The following is a 24,893-nucleotide window of genomic DNA, read 5'->3' on the forward strand; positions in this document are numbered from 1 at the left end:
AGAACTGACTTTGACAAGCACTGTGGCAATTGGACAATTAAAACAGACATTCGGATGGCGGGGAAGAAGAACAAACTGGGGAGGAGGGTGGAGAGAATGGTGCGGCAATGAAGGAGTGAAAGCCCAGAATCCCTGTGAATGTTCATTGAAACTAATAAAATTTAATAAAAAAAAAAAGAGAGAGAAAGAGGGAAGAGTTAAAAGAATATGACTGCGTGCCTTGTCGATTCTCCTGACACTCTGAAGTGAAAGGACGTTCAGTGATACTGAGTGACCTGTCCAGTGCGACACAAAGGCCACCAGAGGCAGACTATATATTTGTGTCTAATTAAGTCAAAACTTTAAGTCCTCTCTTTCTGTGATCCTTGGCCTGGACCTGCCACCGGGCCTGAATCCCATGCTTCTCAAATTCCTGACCTCAACCCCACACTTCACTCCTAGTCCTGGGTAACCTCTAATCTCTGTCTCAACAGATTTGCTTATTCCAAATATTTCCTATAAATGGGATTGTGGTGCAATGGGCTTATTTTTCCAAATAACTTTCCCAGCCATTGTTTTGTCTTTTGCCACATGGCTGAGTGGGCCTAAATTAATAATGTGTGTGAGGTAAATAGTTCGTGCTGGGCTGGAACATGCAAACAAAGTGTGCAGACCCCTGAGGATGGGACTGGCCATCCTCACCATCCCATCGGGTTGTTAGATTGAGCTGCCGTAGAGTCGTAAGGTGAAGATATCACTCCTTGCAGAGAAGCAGCCGCAGGGAATGCAGCTTGAGTCCTTTGGGACTACAGAGATTCCTGCACCAGACAGACTGGGAACTAGACAGAAGCAGCGGAAGCAGGGGAGAACCAGGTTCCAATGTGAGACGGAGCTGGCCTAGGACTGCTACCCCATGGAGCCAGAGCGGGAGCCGGAACCATGGCCTTCGCCCAAGCTTGCTGGAGCCCTGGAGGGGAACTGTCATCCTTGGCAGGACTAAGGGGAGCTCCGGTGTCCTGATAGGCAAAGAGTTGTGCTGCCAACCCAAAGGCAGGTAGTTTAAATTCACCAGCTGCTCCGTGGAAGGAAGATGGGCCATCTCTTTGCATGTGATTTACAGCCTTTGAAATCTCGCTGGAGGGCAGGCAACTGAGTCAGCTCTGACTCAATGGTAATGAGGTTTTTTAAAAGGAAGCTTTATAACACTGACCTAAAGCTGTGAGGCTGAAGGTCAAGGGGCCCAGGAGCACACTTGAGAAGCTGTCTTAACTGAAGAATTGTGTCTTGTTTCCAACCTCAATGGGAACTTGTTAACTTCCCTAATAAACCCTATAATCGTGAATATGGCTCTGTGAGTTGTGTGTGTCCACTGGAGGGGATTAACAGACCCCACAGCGGGGCAGCGAGAGCCCTAGAAGATACTGTTGGTGGGAGAAGTGGGTTTGGGGGTGTGCGCACATGTCTGTCTCTGTCTCTGTAGAACTTGGTTTGTGTTGTGGACCTTCGGCTGAGGACTGGCCTCCCTCACGGAGTTAGGGGGTGTTAGGTGAGGCTGCCCCACGCCGTCTGCACTCTTCTTAAAGAAATAATGGGACTTTGTGGCCTTTCTACCATCTTGTCCTTCCCTTCTCCAGTGTAGACTTTACTAACCACCAAGGATTGGGTTCCTACCTGCTTTCTTTTTTATTTATTATTATTAATTTTAATGAAAATTTAGAGAGACCCTGGATTTCCATTCATTCATTGCTGCACTTTTCCCCCTGCCCACCCCTCCCAGTTCACTTTTCTCCTCGAAAAGCAAAAGAAAAATTCTTTCATTGCTATTCAATCCCCCTTGCCCCCAGGTTCACTCCACCATACAGCCTCCACTCTGGACTCCCGCCATGACAACAATACCCAGTCACACATCCCTTCCAAACAACTCTCTCTCCCTCATCTGTTTCAATGCAGTATACATTATTTATCCCATCTTTCGCATTCTCCCCTCAATCCCGATGTCAGTCCCATTTTACAACAGGGGCATTATGCAGTATTTGTCCTTTTGTGACTGAGATATTTCACTCAGCATAATGTCCTCCAGGGTCACCCATTTTGAATAATAATATGGCATGAGTTCCTTGTTTTTCAATGCAGCATAGTATTCCATTGTGTGAATATACCACAGCTTCTCTATCCATGTATTTGTTGATGGGCACCTGGGTTGTTTCCACCTCCTTGCTATTGTGAACAAAGCCACGATAAACATGGGTGTGCCTATATCGGCTTGGATGTCAGCTATGGTCTCTTCAGGGTATATTCCCAGTAGTGGAATTGCTGGGTCGAATGGTATCTCTATTTGCAACTTTTTGAGAAAGCACCACACCTCCTTCCACAGTGGTTGCACCATTTTACCCTCCCACCAACTGTGAATACGGGTTCCAGTTTCTCCACAACCTCACCAGCATTTGTTGCTTGCTGTTCTGTTAAATTTTGCTATTCTGACTGGGGTGAGATGATATCTCATAGTTGTTTTGCCTACCTGCTTTCAAAGACTCATTTATGGGTGAGAATTCAGAGGACTAACAATATCTCCCCCACACACACGTACACATACACACACATACTACTTCCACCACACCCATACCCATACCACACACCCCATACACATACCACATGCACACACACCTCCCATATATACACACACTCATTCTGCCTACAACCTCCAACACACACCCATACCACACACACCCATGTCCCCCCAAATCCATAAGACATATACATACACACTCATACAACACCCCTCTATGCCCCCCATGCCACACACACACATACACACCCATACCACAAACCCCCCATACCCCTCACACCCATACCACACCCCCATACCACACACACATACATACCCATACAACACACACCCCATACCCCCCACACCCATACCCTACCCCCATATCACACACACATACACTTCCACACCACATACACATACACTCCCATACCACACCCCCCATACCCCTATACCACACCCCCATACCTCCACACCCATACCACACACACATACCACACACACACACCTATACTATACACACACACCCCATACCACATACACACACCCATATCACCTACACATACATACACACCCACACCACCCATACATAAACACTCATACCACACACCCCCATACCACACACACCCACACTCACACCACACACAGTTTTCACACTGATTTCCATGACTTGTGCATATTGTTTGTTTTCCTCTGGAAAGCCCAGGCCTGCTCACCTAACTCCCACCCTCCTCCTCTTTCACCTCAGAGAGAAAGCTGTGAAAAATGAGAACAGGCTGGCAAGCAAACATAGCAAACCACTTGCTCATTATTTTTAAAAATTGTGTATTACTGAAACACCTTTGAAGCCATATGCCTACTACGTCTATTCCCTCTCTGTAATGTCTATAATTAATTAGAGCACCAGAAATCCATGTAGCATTTTCCAAAGTGACTTTATAGGCCTTTTCTCATCCAACCTTCCTAATACCTTCCAGTAGGTGAAATTCTAGGTGAAGCTTCCTGGAATCAGCACTGCCTTTGGGGAATCACCTTCTACTCTTAAACCTTGCGGTTCTGTTTGGTCCGACATGGCCTATCAAAGAGTGGTCATGATCATGTGATTTGATTTAGCCAATCAGGGAATCCCATTCCCTTAACTCCATGATTGGGTCAAGCTTGAACACATAACCCAAACTAGACTGATGAAACTCAATCTCAGAGTTGTCTGGGAATGACTGGAATTTCTGCTAGGGTGATGAACTAGAAAGCTTGGAACTTCTCTCACCATCTTTCCAACACAGGGAGAAACCCTCACAGACAAGGTGCAATTGCAGAGGTGAGCAATGAGGCTGTCCTTTTCAGCCTCGGGGTCCTGCCAAGCCTGGAGTCACCATGACCGAATGCCCACTTCCCAATTTTAGTTTATGTTTGTGTTGAGTATTTGTCATTTGCATGTGAGATGATTCTGATTCAACCAGTTTTGTCAGCTCCATTAGAAGGTGATAAAACTGAAGCCAGGGAGGGATTTACACATTGCTTGGATGCTGAGTATCACAAGTAGGACTGGAATCCAGGCCTCGGAGGCCAGAGACACCTGTTGGCCTTCAACTATGAGCAGGTGATCTAGTTGTTAATAGTCACTGTCAGCTCTAGAGTAAGTAGCATGTGTGCTAAAGACAGATGCTTTGTGAGAGGATTACCCATCGACCTGGAAAACCTCTTTACATGTCTCTTATGACCAGTCCCGTGTGACAGCTTGCTCCAAGGTGAGGCTCTAAACAGCAGTGATCCAAATAACACTTATGGAGCAAACAGAATGCAGGTGCGGACCACTCCACTCGGATGCAGCTCTGATCCAGGACAGCTGGGCCCAGTGCCCAGGTCCCCGGCCAAGGGGGAGGGGTGTGTTCAAGGGGGAAGCTGAGCTCTGGCACGGGTAGCAACACCGACTGGGGCTGTCTCAAGGAAGTATGGAGCTAAGCCATCCTCACCCGGTCATTTTTTTTCCCTTTCACTTATTTATTTACAAAATTCTAATATAAATTCAAACAAATTCTTTCAATTTCCCTCACCCTCCCCACCCATCAAATTGTACAACCCAGTGATTAATCTCTCTCCCCCTGCACATCCACATCACCTCTGCTTCCAGCCTCTCCCACCCCTCCTGGATTCTTATACTCATTCTACAATGACGGTCTTATACAATATTTATCCTCGTGGGACTGAGTTAGTTCACTCGGCATAGGCTCTCCATTCCCTCTCAAGTTAGGTAATAATTTACAAAGTTATTGCTCCTGCGTGCTGCATAATATTCCACTGTGTGACTGTACCATAATTTCTCAATCCATTCATTTGTGGTTGGACATCTAACCTGGTCTTAAGCTACAGTTCCATCTTGTAGAGTTAACCAAATGCACCTGTACTGTTCTTTACGTCATGTTTTCCTTACTCCAGTATATCCGTAGTCATTTCTAGGAATGGAAACTAGTGTTACATGTCAAAAGAAAACTCTAAAGACAAATAAAAACAAAACAGTGCTGTTAAAGTATAACTGGGGATGGCCAAAGTGCCTACTAGATGTGGGGTCTTAGTCAGAGAAGTGCTAAAGAATGCTCAGCACTGAGCCGCGGCTGCCTCTAGCCACCCCTGTGCTGTAACCGTCCACACCCAGCAGAGGATACCCCCGCACACTTCCAACTCTGCTAAACACGGAGCAAATCGTAAACTAAACTCTGCACCACTATGGTTATGGTTGTTAATTTTGGGCAAAGCTCCTGAAGCCCAGTAAATTCAAGTCAGCAGGCCTGTAGCCAAGATGGGGGAAATGGTGGGAAGGTCCTCGACTGTCACGCAAGCAGCAATAAAGACAAGTCACCAAACCTCAGTTAAATCATTCATTCATTCAACATTTATTGAGCGCCTGTGTGCCAGGCACCGTGCTAGGCGCAGAAATACTGAGATGCATAAGGTACAGTCCATGCCCTTACGGATTCACAGTCTAGAAGGGGAGACAAACATGTAAACAAGTAAAATATAGTGTGACAGGTGCCAGAGAGAAGCATTTACAAAGTGCAGAGGTAGCCTGGACAGGGACGGGACCTCACAGCGGGACCGTGAAAGATGAATAGGTTTTTGCCAGGCAGACAAGGCAGGAGAGCGGGGAAAGGCATTCCAGTCAGAAGAACAGCATGAGCGAAGGCACAGAGGCATGTTGGGGGCAGGGCATTCTAACTAGTCTGGCGGTATTGCTAGAGTTGGTACCAGAGGCCGTGGCTGCAGAAGGAGGCAGAGGCTGGATGATGAGGGGAAACTGAGGGCAGGAGCCGGCTCAGAGGGTCACCCCAACAAACAGAGCCCAAGGGAAGGGCTTTCACGCAGGAAGAGAAGGCTCCAGGCTGACCCAGGCCTGCCTGCTCAGGGCCACGGGCCTCCTCACTGTGGTCCCCGAAAGACCCGAAACCCAAGGAGGAACTGAGTTGGGGGATGGGGCGTGCAGAGGTGGGAGCCCAGGCCTGGGGTCCCAGGAGAAGCCTCTCACTAGGGTCCCAGACTTGAGTCTGCTTTTTTGCTATGCAGGCCCCTCCTCCCGGGGGCTGAGGATCAGAGGAGAAACCACATGGGAATGTTCTTGGCAAACTGCAAAGGAGGAGCATAAAAGTAAGCCTTTGGTAGCTAACAGAGAAGAGGGGGTGAGGACCGAGCAGAAGGAATTAAGTTAGAGAGCGGAAGTCAGAAACTCTGAAAATAAGAGCCAAAAGTGAGGGACACAGCAATGGCTGGGGCGCCCACGGCGCTTTCCCTCCTCGGACAGAGGGCCTTTGGCTCAGACCTGCTAGACTGGGTGAAAGTGGCCTCCACTGTGGCCTTCCTCTGTCTCATTAGCCTGAGGACAGGTTTCCTTGGCAACCAACCTCTTCCACACTGTAGGACGTTGTTGTAGTTGATTCAGGTGCTGCAGTCCAGCATGACTCATAGCGACACTATGAACAACCTGAACCCAGTCCTAGACTGTGCCATCCTCAACATTGGCCTGATAAAATGGAGGGGCTTGGACTTCTGGGTTCAGTGTGGAAAGAATCTGTGGGTGGAGTGGCCAGGGGGGGGGGGGGGGGCAGTGTCACAGTAAACCAGAGCCCACTTGCCCCGAGCCACCACTTTGCCAAGGCACCACCCCTTAGGTCACTTTGGGGGCCTTTGTTTTTTCCATCCATTTCCTGCTGCTCTGGGTTCGGTGGCACAGTCTGAGGGAGACCTCCTGAGGGAGGGAGGGAGTCAGTGCGGCGTTCCAGCAGCCTGGGAAGTGAGGAGGGGGCCCTTCTGGTTAGCAGGCTCTGAAGATGCTCCAGACCCCTCTCTTCCTCCTAAATTTAGCCTCCTTCCCTCAGGTCTCCAAAATTTCCACCAAACCCCTTTCTCAAGTCACATGGCCTTGTCCCTCCCCTCCCCCTGACCGGTGCAGGGGAAGGATGGCCACACCGATGGAGGCTGGAGGTGGTGGCAATGTGAGGGGTGGGGTGGGGTGGTGCTTGTGTGGTGGGCGCCCTCCCCACTGCGGGGAGGGCTGCGTGGGGAGGGACGTCACTTGCTCTTGTGCATGTCCTTCAGCCGGCGGAGCTCCTCCAGCAGCTGGGCCCTGGAGAAGCAGTCGTCCTCTGTGGGGCCTGGGCCTGGCCCCAGGGCCTCCTGCAGCGCCAGGCAGTGGGTCCTCAGGAAGGGATTGTAGGAGCGCTCCTCTCCCAGGGTGGATGGGCACTGGAGGAGAAGAAGCATCAGGCTCAGTGGAGAGAATCTGGGAAATGGGCTGATGCAGACAGCCCTGTTCTGCTCCCATGCTCGGCTCTCAGAATCCTGACTGGAAGACTGGAGGACCAAGCCAGTCAGGGCCTAGGGTCCGTGGGGGCCCAGGATGCATGGGGCACAGCACGGGTGGGCCCAGGGTCCACGGGGCGCAGCACAGGTGGGCTGGCTCTCCCACCCCTGCCACTCACCGTGCTCTTGCGCTCCATCCGCTGTCTCTGCACCCACTGCATCTTCCTCTCCCGGGCCAGGTTCTCAGGCTCTACCACCCCTGCAAAGCCCAGGTTCTCCTCCGCATATTCGTGACCTACGGACAGCCAGGGGACACAGGGCAGAACCCAGGGTGTGGTCAGATCTGTCCGTCTGCAGGCCCAGGCCCCATCTGGACACCCGACAAGCAGGGAGGAGGACACTGCTCCAGGAGAGCCTCAGTCCCCAGTGGATGTGGCACAGTCCCCCCGAGTGAGGATGGAAAGGACGTGGGGGTGGTGGGGACCACTAGACTAGGAGACTTGCTCTGGCCTTCAGACAAGTCACAGCTCCGCCTTGAGCCTCTTCTCATGTGGAAAGTGGAGATGGCAATCTCAACTCCCGCATGATGTTGCTCCCTGATGTAGGACAAAGCCTGTCTCGTGGCAGGTGGCACAGGGAACCCGATTTGTAAAGTGCGGTGAAGGAAGACGTATTCTGAAGATTAACCGGTATATCTAGGAATGTGCTTTGTACACCATCAAGGAATAGGTGAACCCACTGCCCTCAGTTACTTCCAATTCCTGGCAAGCCTGTAGGATGGAGCCCTAGAAGGTTTCTAACGCTTTACATCTACAAGCGACTGCTTCACCTTTCTTGCTCCGAACAGCTTTTGATTAGAAGCCAACTGTTTTAACCATAGTGCCACCAGAGGTCCTCCAGCAATGGATGAACACTGAATTAAGGCTACTTTCTACCCTGGGCTCTAGCTATGAAAGACTTGACACCTCTCTGGGGTCTTCTGGGGCTTTCAGGGCTTTGAGAGGTGGAGGGCTGGCTAGCAGGGGACAGTGGAATGAGCTGTTAGGGAGCCAGGATTCCGGAAAGGAGGGGACGGTGCTCTGCCCTGTCGGGTCACTTAGGAAATGAGGGGCTGGGAGAGCCCAGTCCAGGCCAAGAGCAGGGATGGGGTAGGGTGGGTGGATGCCTCACCAGGCCACAGGAGGGTGTCGTCCCCCAGCCCCAGCACAGTGTCCAGTGAGCTCAGCATGGTCTCCGCAGTGCCCTCAAAGGTCCGTCCTGAGTGAGGGGAGGGAGGGATGGTATAAGACACATGGGAAGGGATAGAGACCAGCCTGTGGCTCATACTGGCCACCAGTCAGTCCTCCAGGCCACTGTCCTTCCTCCTCCTACGGAAAATTCAAGCTGATTGTCATGGAGTGGGAACTAACTTCATGGCTAATCCTCTAGCGCGTTTTCTGAGGCTGCTGGTGGATTAGAACCGGCAGACGAGCGTCACCTTTAGGTCATATTCTAGAATAGGAGACTCCCTCTGGGCCTAATCATGTGTGCCCACCCAAGCCCATTTGAAGGTTGGCATCCGTGTGAAAAGGGGTACAGGGCTTTCAAGCTGGCTCTCTCAGCCCCAAGCCTCTTGGCAGAGCTGATCCTTTGGCCATGGTGCCCTCTGGGACTCCACGCAGCCTGAACGAATTGTCCCCACAATCCTCTCACTCAGGGGCTCCCCTATTTGTAAACCGTTGAGTCCTGCCTGTCATTGCATCAGAGCGCAGGACAAATGCCCTGCAGTGAGGTCTGCACTCAGTCACAGCCATCCCCACCTGCCCCTTCCCTTGGGAGGTCTTGAGGGCATGAAAAAATATATGGAGAGAGAAGTTGTGGTATATTTACACAATGGAACACTACGCTGAATTGAAAAACAAGAAACTCATGAAATAGTATTAAAAATGGGAGACCCTGGAGGACATTATGCTGAGTGAAATATCTCAGTCACAAAAGGACAAATACTGCATAGTTCCATTGTTGTAAAACAGGACTGACATCGGGGTTGTGGGGAGACTGAGAAAGATGGAATAATTAATGCATACTGCATTGAAACAGATGAGGGAGGAAACTGTTTAAAGGGATATGTGATTAGGTATTATTGTCATGACAGAAGTCCAGAATGAAGGCTGCACAGTGGAGTGGACTTGGGGGGAGGGACTACATAACAATGAAAGAATTTTTCTTTTACTTTTCAAAGAGAAGAGCGAACTGGGTGGGGGAGGGGTGGGCAGGGAGAAAAGTGCAACAATGAATAACTGGAAATCCAAAGTGTAAATTTTCATTAAAATTAATAATAAAAAATTTTTTAAAAATACACACATACATACATATATATGTTTGGCTTGAGAACTGGAGCTCAATGCATAGCCTCAAGGGCTGCCCTGGTCTCCATCCTGCCCTTCTCCCCTCTGGAGACTCACCACAGCCGGAGAGGAAGAGCAGGTCTCCTGAGAAGAGGCAAGAGGGACCCTTGTAGGGCTCCCCGTCCAGCAGGTAGACCAGGTGTCCTTGTGTGTGGCCTGGAGTGGCCAGAGCTCGAATCTGAAGGCGTCCCACACTGACAACATCTTGGTGACACAGGGGGCTGGGGAACAAGACAACAGGGGAAAGAAGGCACTAGAGCTTTGGTCCTGCTGACCCTTATCTCAGTTCCCTGTCCCGGGTCCAGGCCAAGCGGCTGAGTGATTTACAGGAGGGCAAGCTTCCACATCTGAGAGAAGACATCCCGTGTTCAGGGTCTAGACCCCAAACCCGCCCTCCCCTTCCTCTTCAGAGGACCACAGCTGATCAGGTGGGGGTGGGCAGGGAAAGTGCAACTGGTGATGACACTAAAACACCCACTAAAGGATGGGGGCAAGGGAAAGGGTCCCAGAATGGGTCCCCATTCCTGGATCAGGCACTTACTGGGTGAGGTAGGGGATACCATCCTGGGGACTCCCATACACCCGGCAGTCCCGGTGCCGCCGGCTGAGGTCACGGTTCCCTCCGCTGTGGTCCCTGTTAGATGGCAGGGATGAACCACCAATCCCAGGGCTTCTGCTGTCCCTTCCCCCACCCCATGACGTCTCTGGCATCTCCGGGCTTTAGAGACCTGAGGCCTGTGGATCCCAGATGGGGCTGAGCTGTCATGGCACTTCTAAGTCTTTGCTCAAGTCCTTCCCTTGCCCAGACTGTCTCCTCTCCCATAACCTGTCACCCTACCTCCCCCAACAACCTGGCCAATGCTGACTCATCTTTCTGGACTTTCTCAACTCCAAGGGCATCACCTTTGAATTCCTCCTACACGTGCTTCTTCTGACTGTGCCCCACGTGGTGCCCCCACTTCCATATCCTGTGCCAAATGCCCCCAAATGTCTGTTATGTTGTTTTTGTGTGCTGTGGAGTCGGAACCAACCCACAACTGACCCTCCAGGGGTTTGGCATAGGCAGTAAATCACATGGAAAGAGACTGCTCATCCGTCTCCCGTGCAGCAGCTGGTGGATTTGAACCATATGCCTTTGGGATTGCAGCGCAGGTTCTTACCACTAGGCCACCAGAACTCCCAATCTGTGATAATAGTGATAAACTTTTCTGCAGGGATCTCTCCTTCTACTGCACTCTTTTCTCCTTGATGGTAGAGATGGCAGGTTTTATCTGTGTCCACTGCCCGGGAGGCATCTAATAAATATCCACGTGATGCAAGAAGTATGCCAGGCTCTCTCCTCTCCCCTAGGTCTTCAGGAGGCAGAGGAGTGAGGAGGGCGAACGCCCACCCTCTATCTGCTGGCGCCCCAGTAGCTTCTGAAGAGGGTGTGTGCCGCCCATGCCAGTGGCCTCATCCTGCAAGCCCTGTTGGGCAAGAACTGGCCAAGGGGAGCTGCATCCTGGTCCCCCAGCCCCTTACCAGTGCTTGTGGGTGCAGAGAATGGCAACCAAGGTAACTCCCTCCTTTTCAATGGAAGCCTGGCAGGGAGAGAGAAGATAAAGAAGGTAAAGAGAGAAGGTAAAGGGGCAAGAAGCTGCACTGAAATCCCAGAGGTATGCAGTTCGAATCCACCAGATGCTCTGCTGGAGAAGGAGGGACAGTCTCCTCCTGTACCAGTCAGATCCAATTTGATGGAACACACACAAGATAATAATTTTTAAAAATTTTAAAAAAAGCTGGGGGTGGAGGGAGAGACGAAGCTGAAAGAGGGGCAGGTGGAGAGAAGGGCGCTGCCAGGGAAGAGAGGGGTTGGGGGAATAAAGGAGAGGAAGAGAGAGGAGAGGAGGGAGCTGGCAAAAGACGAAAGACAGAGATGACTGAGACCCACGCAGCAAGGGGCACACAGAGCAGGGTGGGAGCAGGCAGAGCAGAAGAGAGGGGTAGGGACACACACACAGAAACAAGGCTCAGAAAGAGTCTGCAGAGATGGACTGAGACAGGAAACTCTGTAGGCCCACTTCCGGGGTCAACATCACTCTCTTATCCACCCTGCTCTAAACACTGCTCCCGTCCCGTGCTCTGTGTGTGCGTGTGTGTATGTACTTATCAGTCCTCCCCCCATATACCTATGAACATTCTCACACGCACACACAGAGCACGTGGGTGGCACGTCCAGAGCAAGACTGAAGAGTGCCACAGTCCAGTGACAGAGGAACTAGAGACAATTCTCTTTAGGGCATGCTGACAGCCTCCAATGGGGACCCCGGGCACTTCCCTTTCCCCTATGCCCCCTCTTACCTGCACAGCCCGAGGGTCCGAAGGGTCCACCACCACAGCCAGACGGGCCTGGGTGTCGATGATGAGGTAGCTGTAGTTATCTGACAGGACCGGGATGGGAAGCACCTTCACTCCTGGAGTACAGAGAGGGGTGGTGGATGGGTAGTGGGCAGAAGCAAGGCTGGGGGTGGGCACAGAATAAAAGGGGAGTAGGCAAGGAGGCTGAAGTGTGTACAGTGGAGGGGACGCTGGCCGAGGGATGCCGGAGCTCACCATTGAAGAGGCGGGGCTGGGTTTTGGAGTGGCCCTTGGGGTAGCGATTCCGAGCCCTGCGCAGCTGCTGCCGGTAGAAGAGGTACCCAAGCCAGGTGCGTGTGTAGAGGCTGTACCTGGAGGGGGACAGTCCAGGTCAGGCCCTCTTCCATTCCCCTCAGGCCCCTGCACGATCCCCACAGGGGCCTCCTCTCCACTTCCTTGGCCACATCCTGCACTGATACAGTTTTATCTTCGCTTATTATGTGCCTACTGGTATGCAGGACAAGACAGATAAGAAGACAAGGACAGCCAGAGCCTGCGACAGAAGAGATGTGACCTGGCAAATGCCCAGAAGACAGGAGGAGGGAGGTGGGGAGGCCCTGGCAATGTCCCATGAGCACAGAAGTTAGTGGCTCCCCGTATGTAGAAACCGAGCGAGACTGAGTGAGAAAGCCGGGGGAGTGGACACGTGCAACTGACCCAAGAAGCCGGCTTTCATTTCTGACCAGGGTTCGTCTCAATTACACAGAGAAGGCAGTGGCTCAAAGAAACACCATCAGCCGGGGAGATCTCCTGCCCTCTTTCCTCCTCCTCCTGCTCCCTGTGTTAACCAGCCATGTAGATTTAAAACGATGACACAGCTCCGCGCCCGCGGTCGCAGAGGCCTGAGAGCAAGACCGAACCGCGGGCGGGCGCTGCTGCAGCCTGAGCGCCGGCGGGAGCGCGTCGGCCCCGCACACTCGTCTTCCCCTTGTCGCGCCTCCTCGGACATGGTGGCTCCCGGCTCCGTGACCAGCCGGCTGGGCTCGGTGTTCCCCTTCCTGCTTGTCCTGGTGGACTTGCAGTACGAAGGTGCGGAATGTGGAGTAAATGCAGATGTTGAGAAACACCTTGAATTGGGCAAGAAGTTACTGGCAGCGGGGCAGCTCGCTGACGCTTTGTCACAGTTCCATGCTGCAGTAGACGGTGACCCTGATAACTACATTGCTTATTACCGGAGAGCCACTGTCTTTTTAGCTATGGGTAAATCAAAAGCGGCCCTTCCTGACTTAACTCGAGTGATTGAATTGAAGATGGATTTCACTGCAGCAAGATTACAGAGAGGCCACTTACTTCTCAAACAGGGAAGACTTGATGAAGCAGAAGATGATTTTAAAAAAGTACTCAAATCGAATCCAAGTGAAAACGAAGAAAAGGAAGCCCAGTCTCAGCTGTTAAAATCGGATGAAATGCAGCGCTTACGCTCACAAGCACTGTATGCTTTTGAGAGTGCAGATTACGCTGCTGCCGTCACCTTCCTCGATAGGATTTTAGAGGTTTGTGTTTGGGATGCAGAACTGCGGGAGCTTCGAGCTGAGTGCTTTGTAAGAGAAGGAGAACCGCGGAAAGCGATAAGTGATTTAAAAGCTGCGTCCAAACTGAAGAATGACAATACCGAGGCTTTTTATAAAATCAGCACTCTGTACTACCAGCTCGGAGACCACGAACTGTCTCTCAGTGAAGTCCGGGAGTGTCTTAAACTCGACCAGGATCATAAAAAGTGCTTTGCACACTATAAACAAGTAAAGAAACTTCATAAGCTGATCGAGTCCGCTGAAGAGCTCACCCGCGATGGGAGATATGCAGAGGCAATTAGCAAATATGAATCTGTAATGAAAACAGAACCAAGTGTTTCTGAATATACGATTCGTTCAAAAGAAAGGATCTGCCACTGCTTCTCTAAGGATGAGAAGCCGGTGGAAGCTATTAGAATATGTTCTGAAGTCTTACAGATGGAACCTGACAATGTGAATGCGCTGAAAGACCGAGCGGAGGCCTATTTAATAGAAGAAATGTATGATGAAGCTATTCAGGATTATGAAAGTGCTCAGGAACAAAATGACAACGACCAGGAGATTCGGGAAGGCCTGGAGAAGGCGCAGCGACTCCTCAAACAGTCACAGAAGAGAGATTATTACAAAATCTTGGGAGTAAAAAGAAATGCCAAAAAGCAAGAAATTATCAAAGCATACAGAAAATTAGCAATGCAGTGGCATCCAGATAACTTCCAGAATGAAGAAGAAAAGAAGAAAGCTGAGAAAAAGTTCATCGACATAGCTGCCGCTAAAGAAGTCCTCTCTGACCCAGAAATGAGGAAAAAGTTTGATGACGGAGAAGACCCTCTGGTTGCAGAGAGCCAACCAGGCGGTGGCGGTAACCCTTTCCACAGAAGCTGGAACTCGTGGCAGGGATTCAATCCCTTCACCTCAGGCGGACCCTTTCAATTTAAATTCCACTTCAATTAAACCAACTGTTTTTCTGCTCTTCAAAAAAAAAAAAAAAACAAAACGATGACACAGGAGGAAAGGGAAGCCTTTCCTCAGTCACCAGTAAGCTAAAAGTAGGGTGTGAGTAGAACGCCTATGTATCGACAAGTGAAAGAAAGCAGTCGGGTTACTAGCGTGCAGCATTGCCTCGGTTTCTGGCAATACATAAATGCATGTACAAGTTATGAAATATGAGTTGTGCAATTCTAATGATTCCACACGAGCTAATGTTTCTTATTATGCTTGCACTTAAGGCCAGCATTGCACAATGTGAAGATGAACAGTAAAAATCATGCTAATAATTTAAATTTTTTTTTACTAGAATGATATTATAACAAGTTAAAAACATCATCACAAGTCTAAAGAAAGATTATAAAAGAACAGAAAGGCATTATCTTTTAGTACCTGTAAAGCAAGTTTTTCCTTGTTCTTTGAACAGCTCATTCCCACAGGGCTGATTCTGGCTGATAGCGACCCTATAGGACAGGAGAACTGACCCAGAGAGGGGTTCTGAGGCTGTAAATTTATAGGGACAGGCTGCTATAGTGTTCTCCCGCGGAGCAGCTAGTGGGTTCAAACTGCCAACCCTTGGGCTGGAAGTCCAACACTTAAGCCACTATGTTCACAGGTCTTCTTATGAACAGAACTCAAACTCACTGCTGTCCAGCAGGACATGACTCATTGCTGAGCCTCCAGGGATTCCCAAGGCTGCAAACTGCACAGCAGGAGACCGACTGCCCACCCTTTGCCAGTGGAGTTGATCAACCAGAGAGGCGTGTCTTTGGATTAGCAGAGCAACTTTGCAGCTCTAAATTTCATTTTGTGATGTTGTTGTTATATGCTCTTGAGTCGAGTGAGATGCACAGTGACTCTATCAACAAGAGATGTGAACCCGGCCCTATCCTGTGCCACCATCTCGATCAGCTCGAGGCCATTTGTTACAGTTGCCATGTCAATCCAGCCTATTGAGGGTCTTCTCCTATGCTCTTACCTTTCTAAGCATGGTGTCTTTTTCCAAGGACTGGCCCCTTCTAACTACACGTTCAAAGTATGTGAGACGCAGCTTCACCATCCTTGCCTCCAAGGAGTATCTTGGCCACACTTTCTCCAAGACGTGCTTGTCTGTCCTCCTGGCAGTCCATGGAGTGCTCAGTACTCTTCTCCAACCCCATAGCTCAAAGTCATCGATTCTTCTTCTGTCATTCTTAGTCACTGTCCAATTTTCAGATACGTGGCATTTACAATAGGCCTCACAGGGAGCTTTGGTGGCCTAGTAGCAAGAAGCTGCACTGCAATCCCAGAGGTATGCAGTTCAAATCCACCAGATGCTCTGCTGGAGAAGGAGGGGCAATCTCCTTCTGTACCAGTCAGAGCCGATTTGATGGTCCATACACACAAAATAATGAAAATAAAATAGGCCTCACAAATGATGTAGCCAGTCTTGCAGCATGAGAAGGTCCTGTCATAGGCCCTCTGCTCACAAAAGGTGATGACACAACTCCCTATTGTCTAGGCCACCCCAGTTCCCTCATAATAATAAAGGGAGTGGAGAAACTCACCAGGCTCTACCTTAACCAAAAGACTGAAGCTAATTTCTCCAGTAATGGTATATAGACATCATTTTTCTCTTGTTTGATGGACTGAAGAAAGTACAGACTCTCTTCCACAGCTGGAGGCAGATTAACCAGTAAGCATAGTACGCACCACCACTCTGCAATACACATGGAGTGCACAGGCTTAACCATGCTTACTTTCCTAGCTGTGGTGAACAGTTTCATCCGGGTTTCACAATGTCCATCATCTTATATACATGTCAAAGCTGAACAAGGAATACCGAAGATTGAAGAATTAATGCTTTCATATTAGTGTGGTATGAAAGAATGTTGAATATATCTAGAACCAGGAGAGGATAAAGTAGATGAATGGGATCTTCTAAGAATCAAATCCCCATGCACATCCAAAAGCTTCTCCAACAGGGTAAAAAGGGAAGCCACAGACTAGGAAAAAAATATTTGGTAATGACATGTCTGATAAGGGACTTATATCTGGAATTTATAAAATATTCGAGCACCACAACAAGATAAAGGTAAGTAACCCAAAAATGGACACAGGATATGAACAGACATTTCACCAAAGAAGACATTTAGATGGCCAACAAGCACAGGAAGAAATGTTCAAAATCCCTACCTCTAAGAGAGATGCAAATCAAAACAACTATGAGATATCATCTCTCCCCAGTAAGAATAGTAAAATTTAACATAACAGCAAACATCAAATGCTGGTGAGGTTGTGGGGAAACTGGAACCCTTATTTACTGTTGGTGGGTGTGTAAAATGGTGCAACTACTATGGAAGGCTGTATAGCACTTTCTCAAAAAGTTGCAAATAGAAATACCATTTGACCCAGCAATTCCACTACTGGGGATATACCCTAAAGAGACCATAACTGACATCCAAGCAGATATATGCACACCAATGTTTATTGCAGTTTTGTACACAAAAGCAGAGTTGGAAATAACCTAAGTGCCCATCAACAAATGAATGGATAGAGAAGCTGAGGTATATTCACACAATGGAATACTATGCTGAATTGAAAAACAAGGAACTCATGAAATGGGTGACCCCTGAGGATATTATGCTGAGTGAAATACCTCAGTCACAAAAGGACGAATGTTGCATAGGGCCACTGTTGTAAAATGGGACTGACATCAGGGTTGAGGAAGACTGAGAAAGATGGGATAAATAATGTATACTGCATTGAAACAGATGAGGGAGAGAATTGTTTAAAAGGGCTAAGTGATTAGGTATTATTGTCATGACAGGAGTCCAGAATGAAGGCTGCACAGTGGAGTGGACTTGGGGGGAGGGATTGTATAACAATGAAAGAATTTGTCTTTTACTTTTCAAAGAAAAGAGTGAATTGGGGTGGGAGGAGCGGGCAGGGAGAAAAGTGCAACAATGAATGAATGAAAACCCTAAGTCTCTGTAAACTTTCATTAAAATTAATTTTTAAAAAAGTTAAAAAATAGCCTTTATTCTTAGCTTAAAAAAAAGAATACTAAAAAAGTGCCATTACCAGAATAAAGAAGTATCGAACTGCAAAAAAAAAAAAAGAATACTGAATATAGCGTGTTATTGTGAATTGTATGTACCATCAAGTGAGAACCAACTAGTAGCTGACCCTCTGGTGGGTTTTCAGAGGCAGTGAATCACATGGATAAGATTGCCCATCTTTCTCCCATGAAGTTGCTGGCAGATTCAAACCCTGTGCCTTCAGATTGAGAGCACAACTCTTTTTTTTTGTGTGAGTGTACCGTCAAATCAGATCTGACTGGTACAGGAGGAGATTGTCCCTCCTTTTCCCGGCAGAGCATCTGGTGGATTTGAACTGTGTGTCTCTGGGATTGTAGTTGCAGCTCCTTGCCACTAGGCCACCAGAACTCCCCTAGAGCACAACTCTTGAACACCAGAACTCCCTGGATATAGCAGGGACTGCTGAAAGAATACATAAACAGTGCCGATCCAGAATGTCTTAGAAGCATTGATGACGTGACTTTGTCTAACATACTTTGAGTATGTTATCAGAAGTGTCCAGTCCCAGGAGAAAGATACCATGCTTGGTAGAGTGTCAGTGAAGGAAGGAGGACCCTCAGGGAAATGGATTTACAAAGTGGCTACAAGAGTGGCCACAAAGCCTTGCAGTAGCTATAAAGATGACACCGGCTCAGGCAGGGTTTCGTTCTCTTGCACAGAGGGTCACTCTGAGTTGGAGTCAACCTGAGGGCACCTACCAATGGCAACAGATCCGAAAGGACAATTAAGCTTGTGAATACTTGCTTACTGGGTAATTTATCCCTCTGAGATACTCATGCCAAAATGTATAATTCTTATTCATGAGAAAACAGCAGCCATTCACAAAATGAAGGACCTTCTCCAAAATATCTGGCCAGTACTCTCCAAAATGATCTGGTCTTGAAAGAAAAAGGGTCTAAGGAATTGTCCAGATAGAAGAGATTAAGGAGATATTAAAAGTAATATGATCCTGGATTGGCTTCTGGATCAGGCAAATTCTCATTAAGGTCTGGTCAATAGTTAACAGGATTTTATCAATGTTCAGGTCTTGTTTTTGACAACTGTGGTGTAATTGGGGAAACTGGTGTGAAAAAAGCAAGGGCCATGTGGGAACAACCATATCTTACCTCCATTAATTCCACAAGAGTGAGCTGACCCCATCAATGACATCCACAATACAACACCAATTCCCATGAGGTCAGACACATTCCCCCATGCTCTCTGCTCTGCTGGGTCCAAATTCTGTTATAATACCTCACGGACCACACAAAACCATACTCACTATTATGGAGTTTATTAAGGAAGTGAAAAGGCTATAATGCAGGTTAATGACAGGATACAATTTCAGCTGACAACAGGAGACAATTTTTCAGTCAGGACACCTTCCAGAGCAGGCGAGCAGGCTCTTCAGCCTTCAGCCTTGGGCTTTAGGGAAGCGTGGCAAAGCTCCTAGTGCTGCCAGTTATGGCTCTCCCTCCAAATCCTTCAACAAACTTGGGTGAAGGCTCCTAGCTCTGGTTCCATGTGGTAGTAGTCCCAAGGTCAGCTGTCTCACATCAGGCTTCCCCTGCTCTGCTGTAGGTCCAGCAGGTGTAAGACTCTCCAGGCCAAAGGGTGCTCATGCATTCCCACTTCTTTGCTGGTGGTGAGACCCTTAAATTCTGCTTAATTTAATGGCAAGATTAACCAGTTCCCTTGTGGCCAGAACAATATGCCCAATCCACATATTCTTGCCCATCCACATGGCAAAGTCAAAGTCAAAATCAATGGCTAGGAAAGCTATTTGGAACAATAAACCTTTAACACCACTCTGTGTGAAGTGGAGAGTCCTAGGGTAGCATAGTCCATAGTGAGTCGTGCAGTTAGCCCAAAGGTGTCACCTCAAATCCATCAGTGGCTCCAGAAGAAAGATGAGCAATCTCTTTTCGTGTGGTTTACAGCCTCCAAAAACTCACTGGAGGTAAGTGTTGGGCTCCTCACCAGAAGGCTGGTGGTTCCAGGCATCCCTGTGGGAAAAGATGAGGTAGCTTCCTCTGGGGAAGATTTACAGTCCATTGTTCAGGACTAGGCGGTTAGTTAACCTTTGACCTGGAACTATTTAGCTAAACTTTCAGCCAAACAATAGGTCTATAAAGTGAACAAAACCACCAGGGAAGATTTCAACAGCATAATCAATTTATCCAGAGATATTAAGTTCAGAAGGCAGGAAGTGGTAGGACAGAAGGATTAATGGAAATGAGGTTTACAAGGAAGAAGCAAGAAAACTGTGGTCACAATGTGAGTATTACAATTAATGTCATGAAACAAAATGAGGATGAGTGGTTGAATGGAAAACCAATTTTCCATGTAACCTTTCGTTAAATCCCAAGTGGAGGGAAAATATCCGCAGCCTTGGAACCTAGGGACGGAGGCTGACCAAAGCTGGAAGTGACTCAACAACCATAAAGTGGGGGTTTGGCTGGGGGAGGGGGTGTGCAGGGTGTATGGGAATTCCGGTTTTGCAAATTTGAAGTTATTTCAGAAAAATAAAAAACAAAAGAAGAAAAATTCATAAAATCTCTATGCCCTGACACCCACCTCAGACACATGCCCAGTCTCCTGTTCCTGATTTTTTTTTCTTTCCCGATGTTATCAGAAAACCACAGATCTCTCCCCTGCTGTCAGAAAACCAATCTTGGAGACAGAAGTTAGAATGGAAAAGGCAGATATTATCTGGGTAATAGGAGACCGTGGGTATGGGCTTCCTGAATCTGTCCCAAGGAAGGCTAGGTGTGAAGGAGCATTTGTAGGTTAGGGGAAGGGTGTGTCTATTCAGCACTGTGGGGAGGGAAAGTGGGGGGGGGTGTACCTTAGAAAAGGAGCAATTATATTGGTAAAGACGACTTCTGTCTGGACAGATCTTTGTTCGTTACAGGACATGTGCTCCAAGTTCCTCTTTCAAGATGAAGTCTACCCTTTGCTCTAGAGGCCGGTTTGGCTCTCCATGTCTCCCTCTGCAAAACTGTTGTTGTTGTTATGTGCCATCAAGTCATTTGCGACTCACAGCAACCCTATGTACAGTATCTCTGAACCCTGTCCCATCCTGAGCCAATCTCACTGTCTCCGATACATCTACCTCCATTACCCCAGTAACTGTGTCAATCCATCTCATCCAGGGTTTTCCCTCTCCTGCTCTGTCCCTCCACCCTTCTAAACATGATGTCCTTCTCCAAGGACTGGCCTCTTCTGGAAACATGTCCAGAATATGTGAGATGGAGCTTCAAAATTCTTGCTTCTTTGTAGAATGGGACTGTCCTTGGGGTTGGGGAGAGACTGAGTAAGATGGGTTCAATAATGTATACTGCACTGAAACAGAGGAGGGAGAAAACTGTTTAAAAGAGATATATAACTAGGTATTTCTGTCATCACAGGAGACTAGAGCGAGGGCTACATGGTGGAGGGGACCTGGGGGAGGGTTTGTAAAACAATGAAAGAATCTTTTCTTTTACTTTTCCATAATTTCTGGACTCATGTACTTATAACTTGTTAGTCAAATTTGTGCCTTCTAGGTTGCAACACCCCCATGATACATCTTCAAGGATATGAACATGTACGGCCAAGCACAATCAATAAGAGTGCATCTAAATTCCAAAATCAATCTCCATAATAGTCTATGTGTTTCCTACTGCCAAAGGGGCCCTTTAGAGTAGTGAGAGAAGATCTTCACCCTGAAACCCACAGCGTCCCTTTTCAGCAGGAAGTAGCTAAGAGAATACGCCATCCCCTTTTCCTTATGACTCAGGGTGAAGTCTCTCTCAGGGAGGAGTGATAGGGAATGGCAAAGGACACACTGACAAAGAAGATTAATCAGAACTGGCTTTGACAAGCACTGTGGCATTTGGACAAGAACAAACTGGGAGGAGGGTAGAGAGAATAGTGCAACAATGAATGAATGGAAACCCAAAATCTCTGTAAATGTTTATGAAAATTAATAAAATATAATTATAGAAAAAAAAATCCTTGCTTCCAAGGAGCAGTTTTTGTCCTCTTCAGGACAGACCTGTTTGTTCCCTTGGTGGGGGGTGTCCATGGTATGTTCAATACTCTTCTCCAGCACCACAACTCAAAGGCAACTATTCTTCTACCATCCTTAGTCGTTGTCCAGCTCTCTGATACATAGCAAGTAATTGTGAAGACCACCACGGCCTGGATCAGGGGCACTTTAATCTCTAGACAGACATTGTTGTTCTTCAGCCCTCTGGAGAGGTCCCTGATAGCAGATTTTCCCAATGCACTTCGTCTTCTGATTTCTTGACTAGAATGTTGATTGTGGTACCAAGAAAGCTGAACTTGTTAACAACCTCAATATCTTTGTCCGTCATGCTCTGTAAAGTACTTTCTCTAATAAACCTCTTTTTTTTTTTTGCTTGCATAGGAAACAAAAGGATGAAGTCTATGTTCTGTGGCCTCCTCCTCATGGCTGGAGCCACACTTTTTACCTCTGCATATGCATGGCAACTGGAAGTTCTTTCTAGACCACTGAAACAGGAATCCTCAGCACTGGGCAAAGAAGCAATATCATAATAGACGGAGAAAAGCCTGAAGTGGCCAGTAAGTTCATCTTCCTTTTATAAGCAACATCCTTTGTACCAGCAGTCAAGAAATCAAAAGATATATTGCATTGGGAAAGTCAGCTGTCAAGCACCTCTCCAAAGTGCTACGGAGCAATGATGTCAGTTTAAAGATTAAGGTGCAACTGATTCAACCCATAATCTTTTCAATCATTTGCTATGCATCTGAGAATTGGACTGTAATAACAGAAAAAGAATGGATACCCTCAAGTTGTGGTGTTGGAGAAGAGTATGGAATATCCCATGGACTGCCAAAAGAACAAATATATTTTGAAGAAAGTGCAACCAGGGTCTCCTTGGAGGCAAGGATGGTGAAACTTCATCTCACATAGTTTAGGCATGTTGGTAGGAGGGGCTGTTCCTTGGAAAAAAGACATCCTGCTTTGAAACTGAGGGGTTAGCAAAAGAGAAGACCCTTGGCGAGATGGATTGACGCAGTGGCTGTAGTTATGGGCTCACGTATGTTAGAGGTGACAAGAATGATACATGATGGGACAAGGTTCACATATGTTGTTCACAGAGTTACTATGAGTTGTATTTGACTTGATGGCACCTAACAACAACAACAACAACAACAACAAAACAGGAGGAAGACCCTCAACAAGATGGATCGACACAATGACAGTAGTTACAGGTGTGAACATATCAGAGATCATGAGAATGGGGACAAGATAAGCCAAGGTTCAGATCTATTGTTCACAGAGTCACTATGATCAAAACTGTTTTGATGGCACCTAACAACAACAATGAAGTCTAAAGAAATAATACCAAGAAGACAAACAGATATATGCATACCTCTGTTCACTGCAGGGGCTCTGGTGACAGAGTGATAAGGAGACCCTCTGACAGCCCCAAAAGCAGCAAGTTCAAATCTACCACTTTCTCTGTGGGACAAAGATCAACAATCTCTTCTCAATTTACAGCTTCTGCAAATCTGCTGGAGAGTCAGCTATGAGTCAGTTCCAACTTGACAGTATACAATAACAGTGCTCACTGAAGCATTATTTACAATAGCAAAGAGATAGAAACAACCCAAGTGTTCATCAAAAGATGACTGGACAAACTACGGTACATACATATAATGAATACTATGCAACACTAAAGAACAATGAAGAATTCATGAAATATCACATAACGTGGGTGAATCTGGAAGACTTAGCTGAGTGAAATAAGTCAGTCACAAAAGAAAATACTGTATGAGCCCATCATTCTAATAAGCTAAGAAAAAGTTTACATGTAGAAACATTTTTCAGTAGTTACCAGGAATGAGATGGAAGGAGAAGAGGGAAAATCCATAGCTAGATAACAGACAAATAGTAAAATGAGAGAAGATAAAGGCAATAATCAACACAAAGAGGTGATGAGTAGTATCACTACAGAAAGGGAAGATAGCATGTAATCAAAGGTAAATCTTATTCCATGCATAATCCAGAACTAGCAGTCATAACAAGTATTCATCTACAAGTGTATACATAGGCAAGACAGGAAAGACAGAGACAGGTGAGTGACTACACTTATGACCACACATGGGTTTGTCAGATGATACAAACCTATGTTCATCTATATATGCTGTAAATACACACCCATGTGTATGGTGCAGTGAACAGGCACATCCATATAGAACAGTCAAGGAGAAGCTCTCCAGTTACTCTAAGACCTAATCTGGGTTTCAAGACACCAAGGAGACCACTGAGGGCAGCTACATTGATAGACATGCCCCATCATTCATGATGTCCCCATCAAAAGGTGGGGACATGTGGTTGGATGATCAAGATGGAGATACAGGGGAGCTCTGATGGCCTAGGGGCAAGAAGCTGCTCTGCAATCCTGAAGGCGCATGGTTTGAATCCACCAGATGCTCTAATAGAGGAGGGGAGATGGAGGGGCAATCTCCTCTGGTGTCAGTCAGATCCAATTCGACGGAAAACAAGAAGAAAAAAAAAGATAGAGACACAGAGGACACAGGTGAAAGTGTCCTGTTTGGGATGCCTCCACTATCTCCACAAGAATACCATAAAAAAAAAATACGATAAAAACAAACCTATGCCTCTGTCCACTACCCTCACCACCTCCCAGCCTCCAGGGACATCCAGACAGATGACATCATCACGCTGGCCAAGTGTCAGCCCGAGTAAGACTGCATTTCAACGTGCTCAAGGTCATCAAGGTCACCGGCACAAAGAAGCAGTTCCAACATGGAGCCTGGATGCCTGTCCACCCAGTCTCCATAGGAAATAGAGTGTATTTTATTACTAAATGCAGTAACAAACCCACAATAGCAGTGTACTTAACTCAGCTGAGGGCCCGGCAGGTGGAAGGTGTTTACTGACTGTTAGCATCTACAATTCGGCCTCACCCTCACAGCTGACTGAGCGAGGACGTGAACACCTGGGAGGCTGGTCAACGTTCGCTGCCCTCCACTGCTGGGTGCTTATATGTGCTTTGATTTTGTCCCCCAATAAAGGCAGACAGGGACTGTGTGTGGAGAAGCTGCAATAAACAAGGTATTTTTCTTTTCATTTTCTTAGTTAGCAATTATTTACTGCTCATGCTGGTCACCAGGGAGCAGAGAACAAGAGAGACAGGCCTCTGTCTGTCGAGGGCTTATCTTATAGAGAAAGGAGGGACCT

The 24,893-nt window shown here is 47.6% G+C and overlaps 1 protein-coding gene and 2 pseudogenes across 2 annotated transcripts in view; 1 reads left to right on the forward strand and 2 right to left on the reverse strand.

The window, feature by feature from the left end:
• Positions 1 to 5,497: 5,497 nt before the first annotated feature.
• LOC102872855 lies at positions 5,498 to 5,732 on the reverse strand (annotated as a pseudogene).
• Positions 5,733 to 6,923: 1,191 nt separating this feature from the next.
• The window catches only part of PNKD (paroxysmal nonkinesigenic dyskinesia), an 89,570-nt gene continuing 71,600 nt past the window's right edge, over positions 6,924 to 24,893 (reverse strand). Inside the window, exons 3-10 of one of the 2 annotated variants that reach the window (XM_006891902.1) lie at positions 12,295 to 12,410; positions 12,043 to 12,155; positions 11,224 to 11,282; positions 10,244 to 10,336; positions 9,760 to 9,923; positions 8,486 to 8,572; positions 7,495 to 7,610; positions 6,924 to 7,258 (exon numbers count right to left, since the gene is read on the reverse strand). In XM_006891902.1, coding sequence (XP_006891964.1) covers positions 7,085 to 7,258; positions 7,495 to 7,610; positions 8,486 to 8,572; positions 9,760 to 9,923; positions 10,244 to 10,336; positions 11,224 to 11,282; positions 12,043 to 12,155; positions 12,295 to 12,410 — 922 coding nt within the window. In that variant the 3' untranslated portion in view covers positions 6,924 to 7,084. The remainder of the gene's footprint in view (positions 7,259 to 7,494; positions 7,611 to 8,485; positions 8,573 to 9,759; positions 9,924 to 10,243; positions 10,337 to 11,223; positions 11,283 to 12,042; positions 12,156 to 12,294; positions 12,411 to 24,893) is intronic. The other variant, XM_006891903.1, reaches the window with a different exon arrangement.
• LOC102849914 lies at positions 13,047 to 14,561 on the forward strand (annotated as a pseudogene).

This window comes from Elephantulus edwardii, unplaced genomic scaffold (assembly GCF_000299155.1).
Source record: "Elephantulus edwardii isolate Elephantulus edwardi_28Jun2011 unplaced genomic scaffold, EleEdw1.0 scaffold00106, whole genome shotgun sequence".
Taxonomy (NCBI): Eukaryota; Metazoa; Chordata; class Mammalia; order Macroscelidea; family Macroscelididae; genus Elephantulus; species Elephantulus edwardii.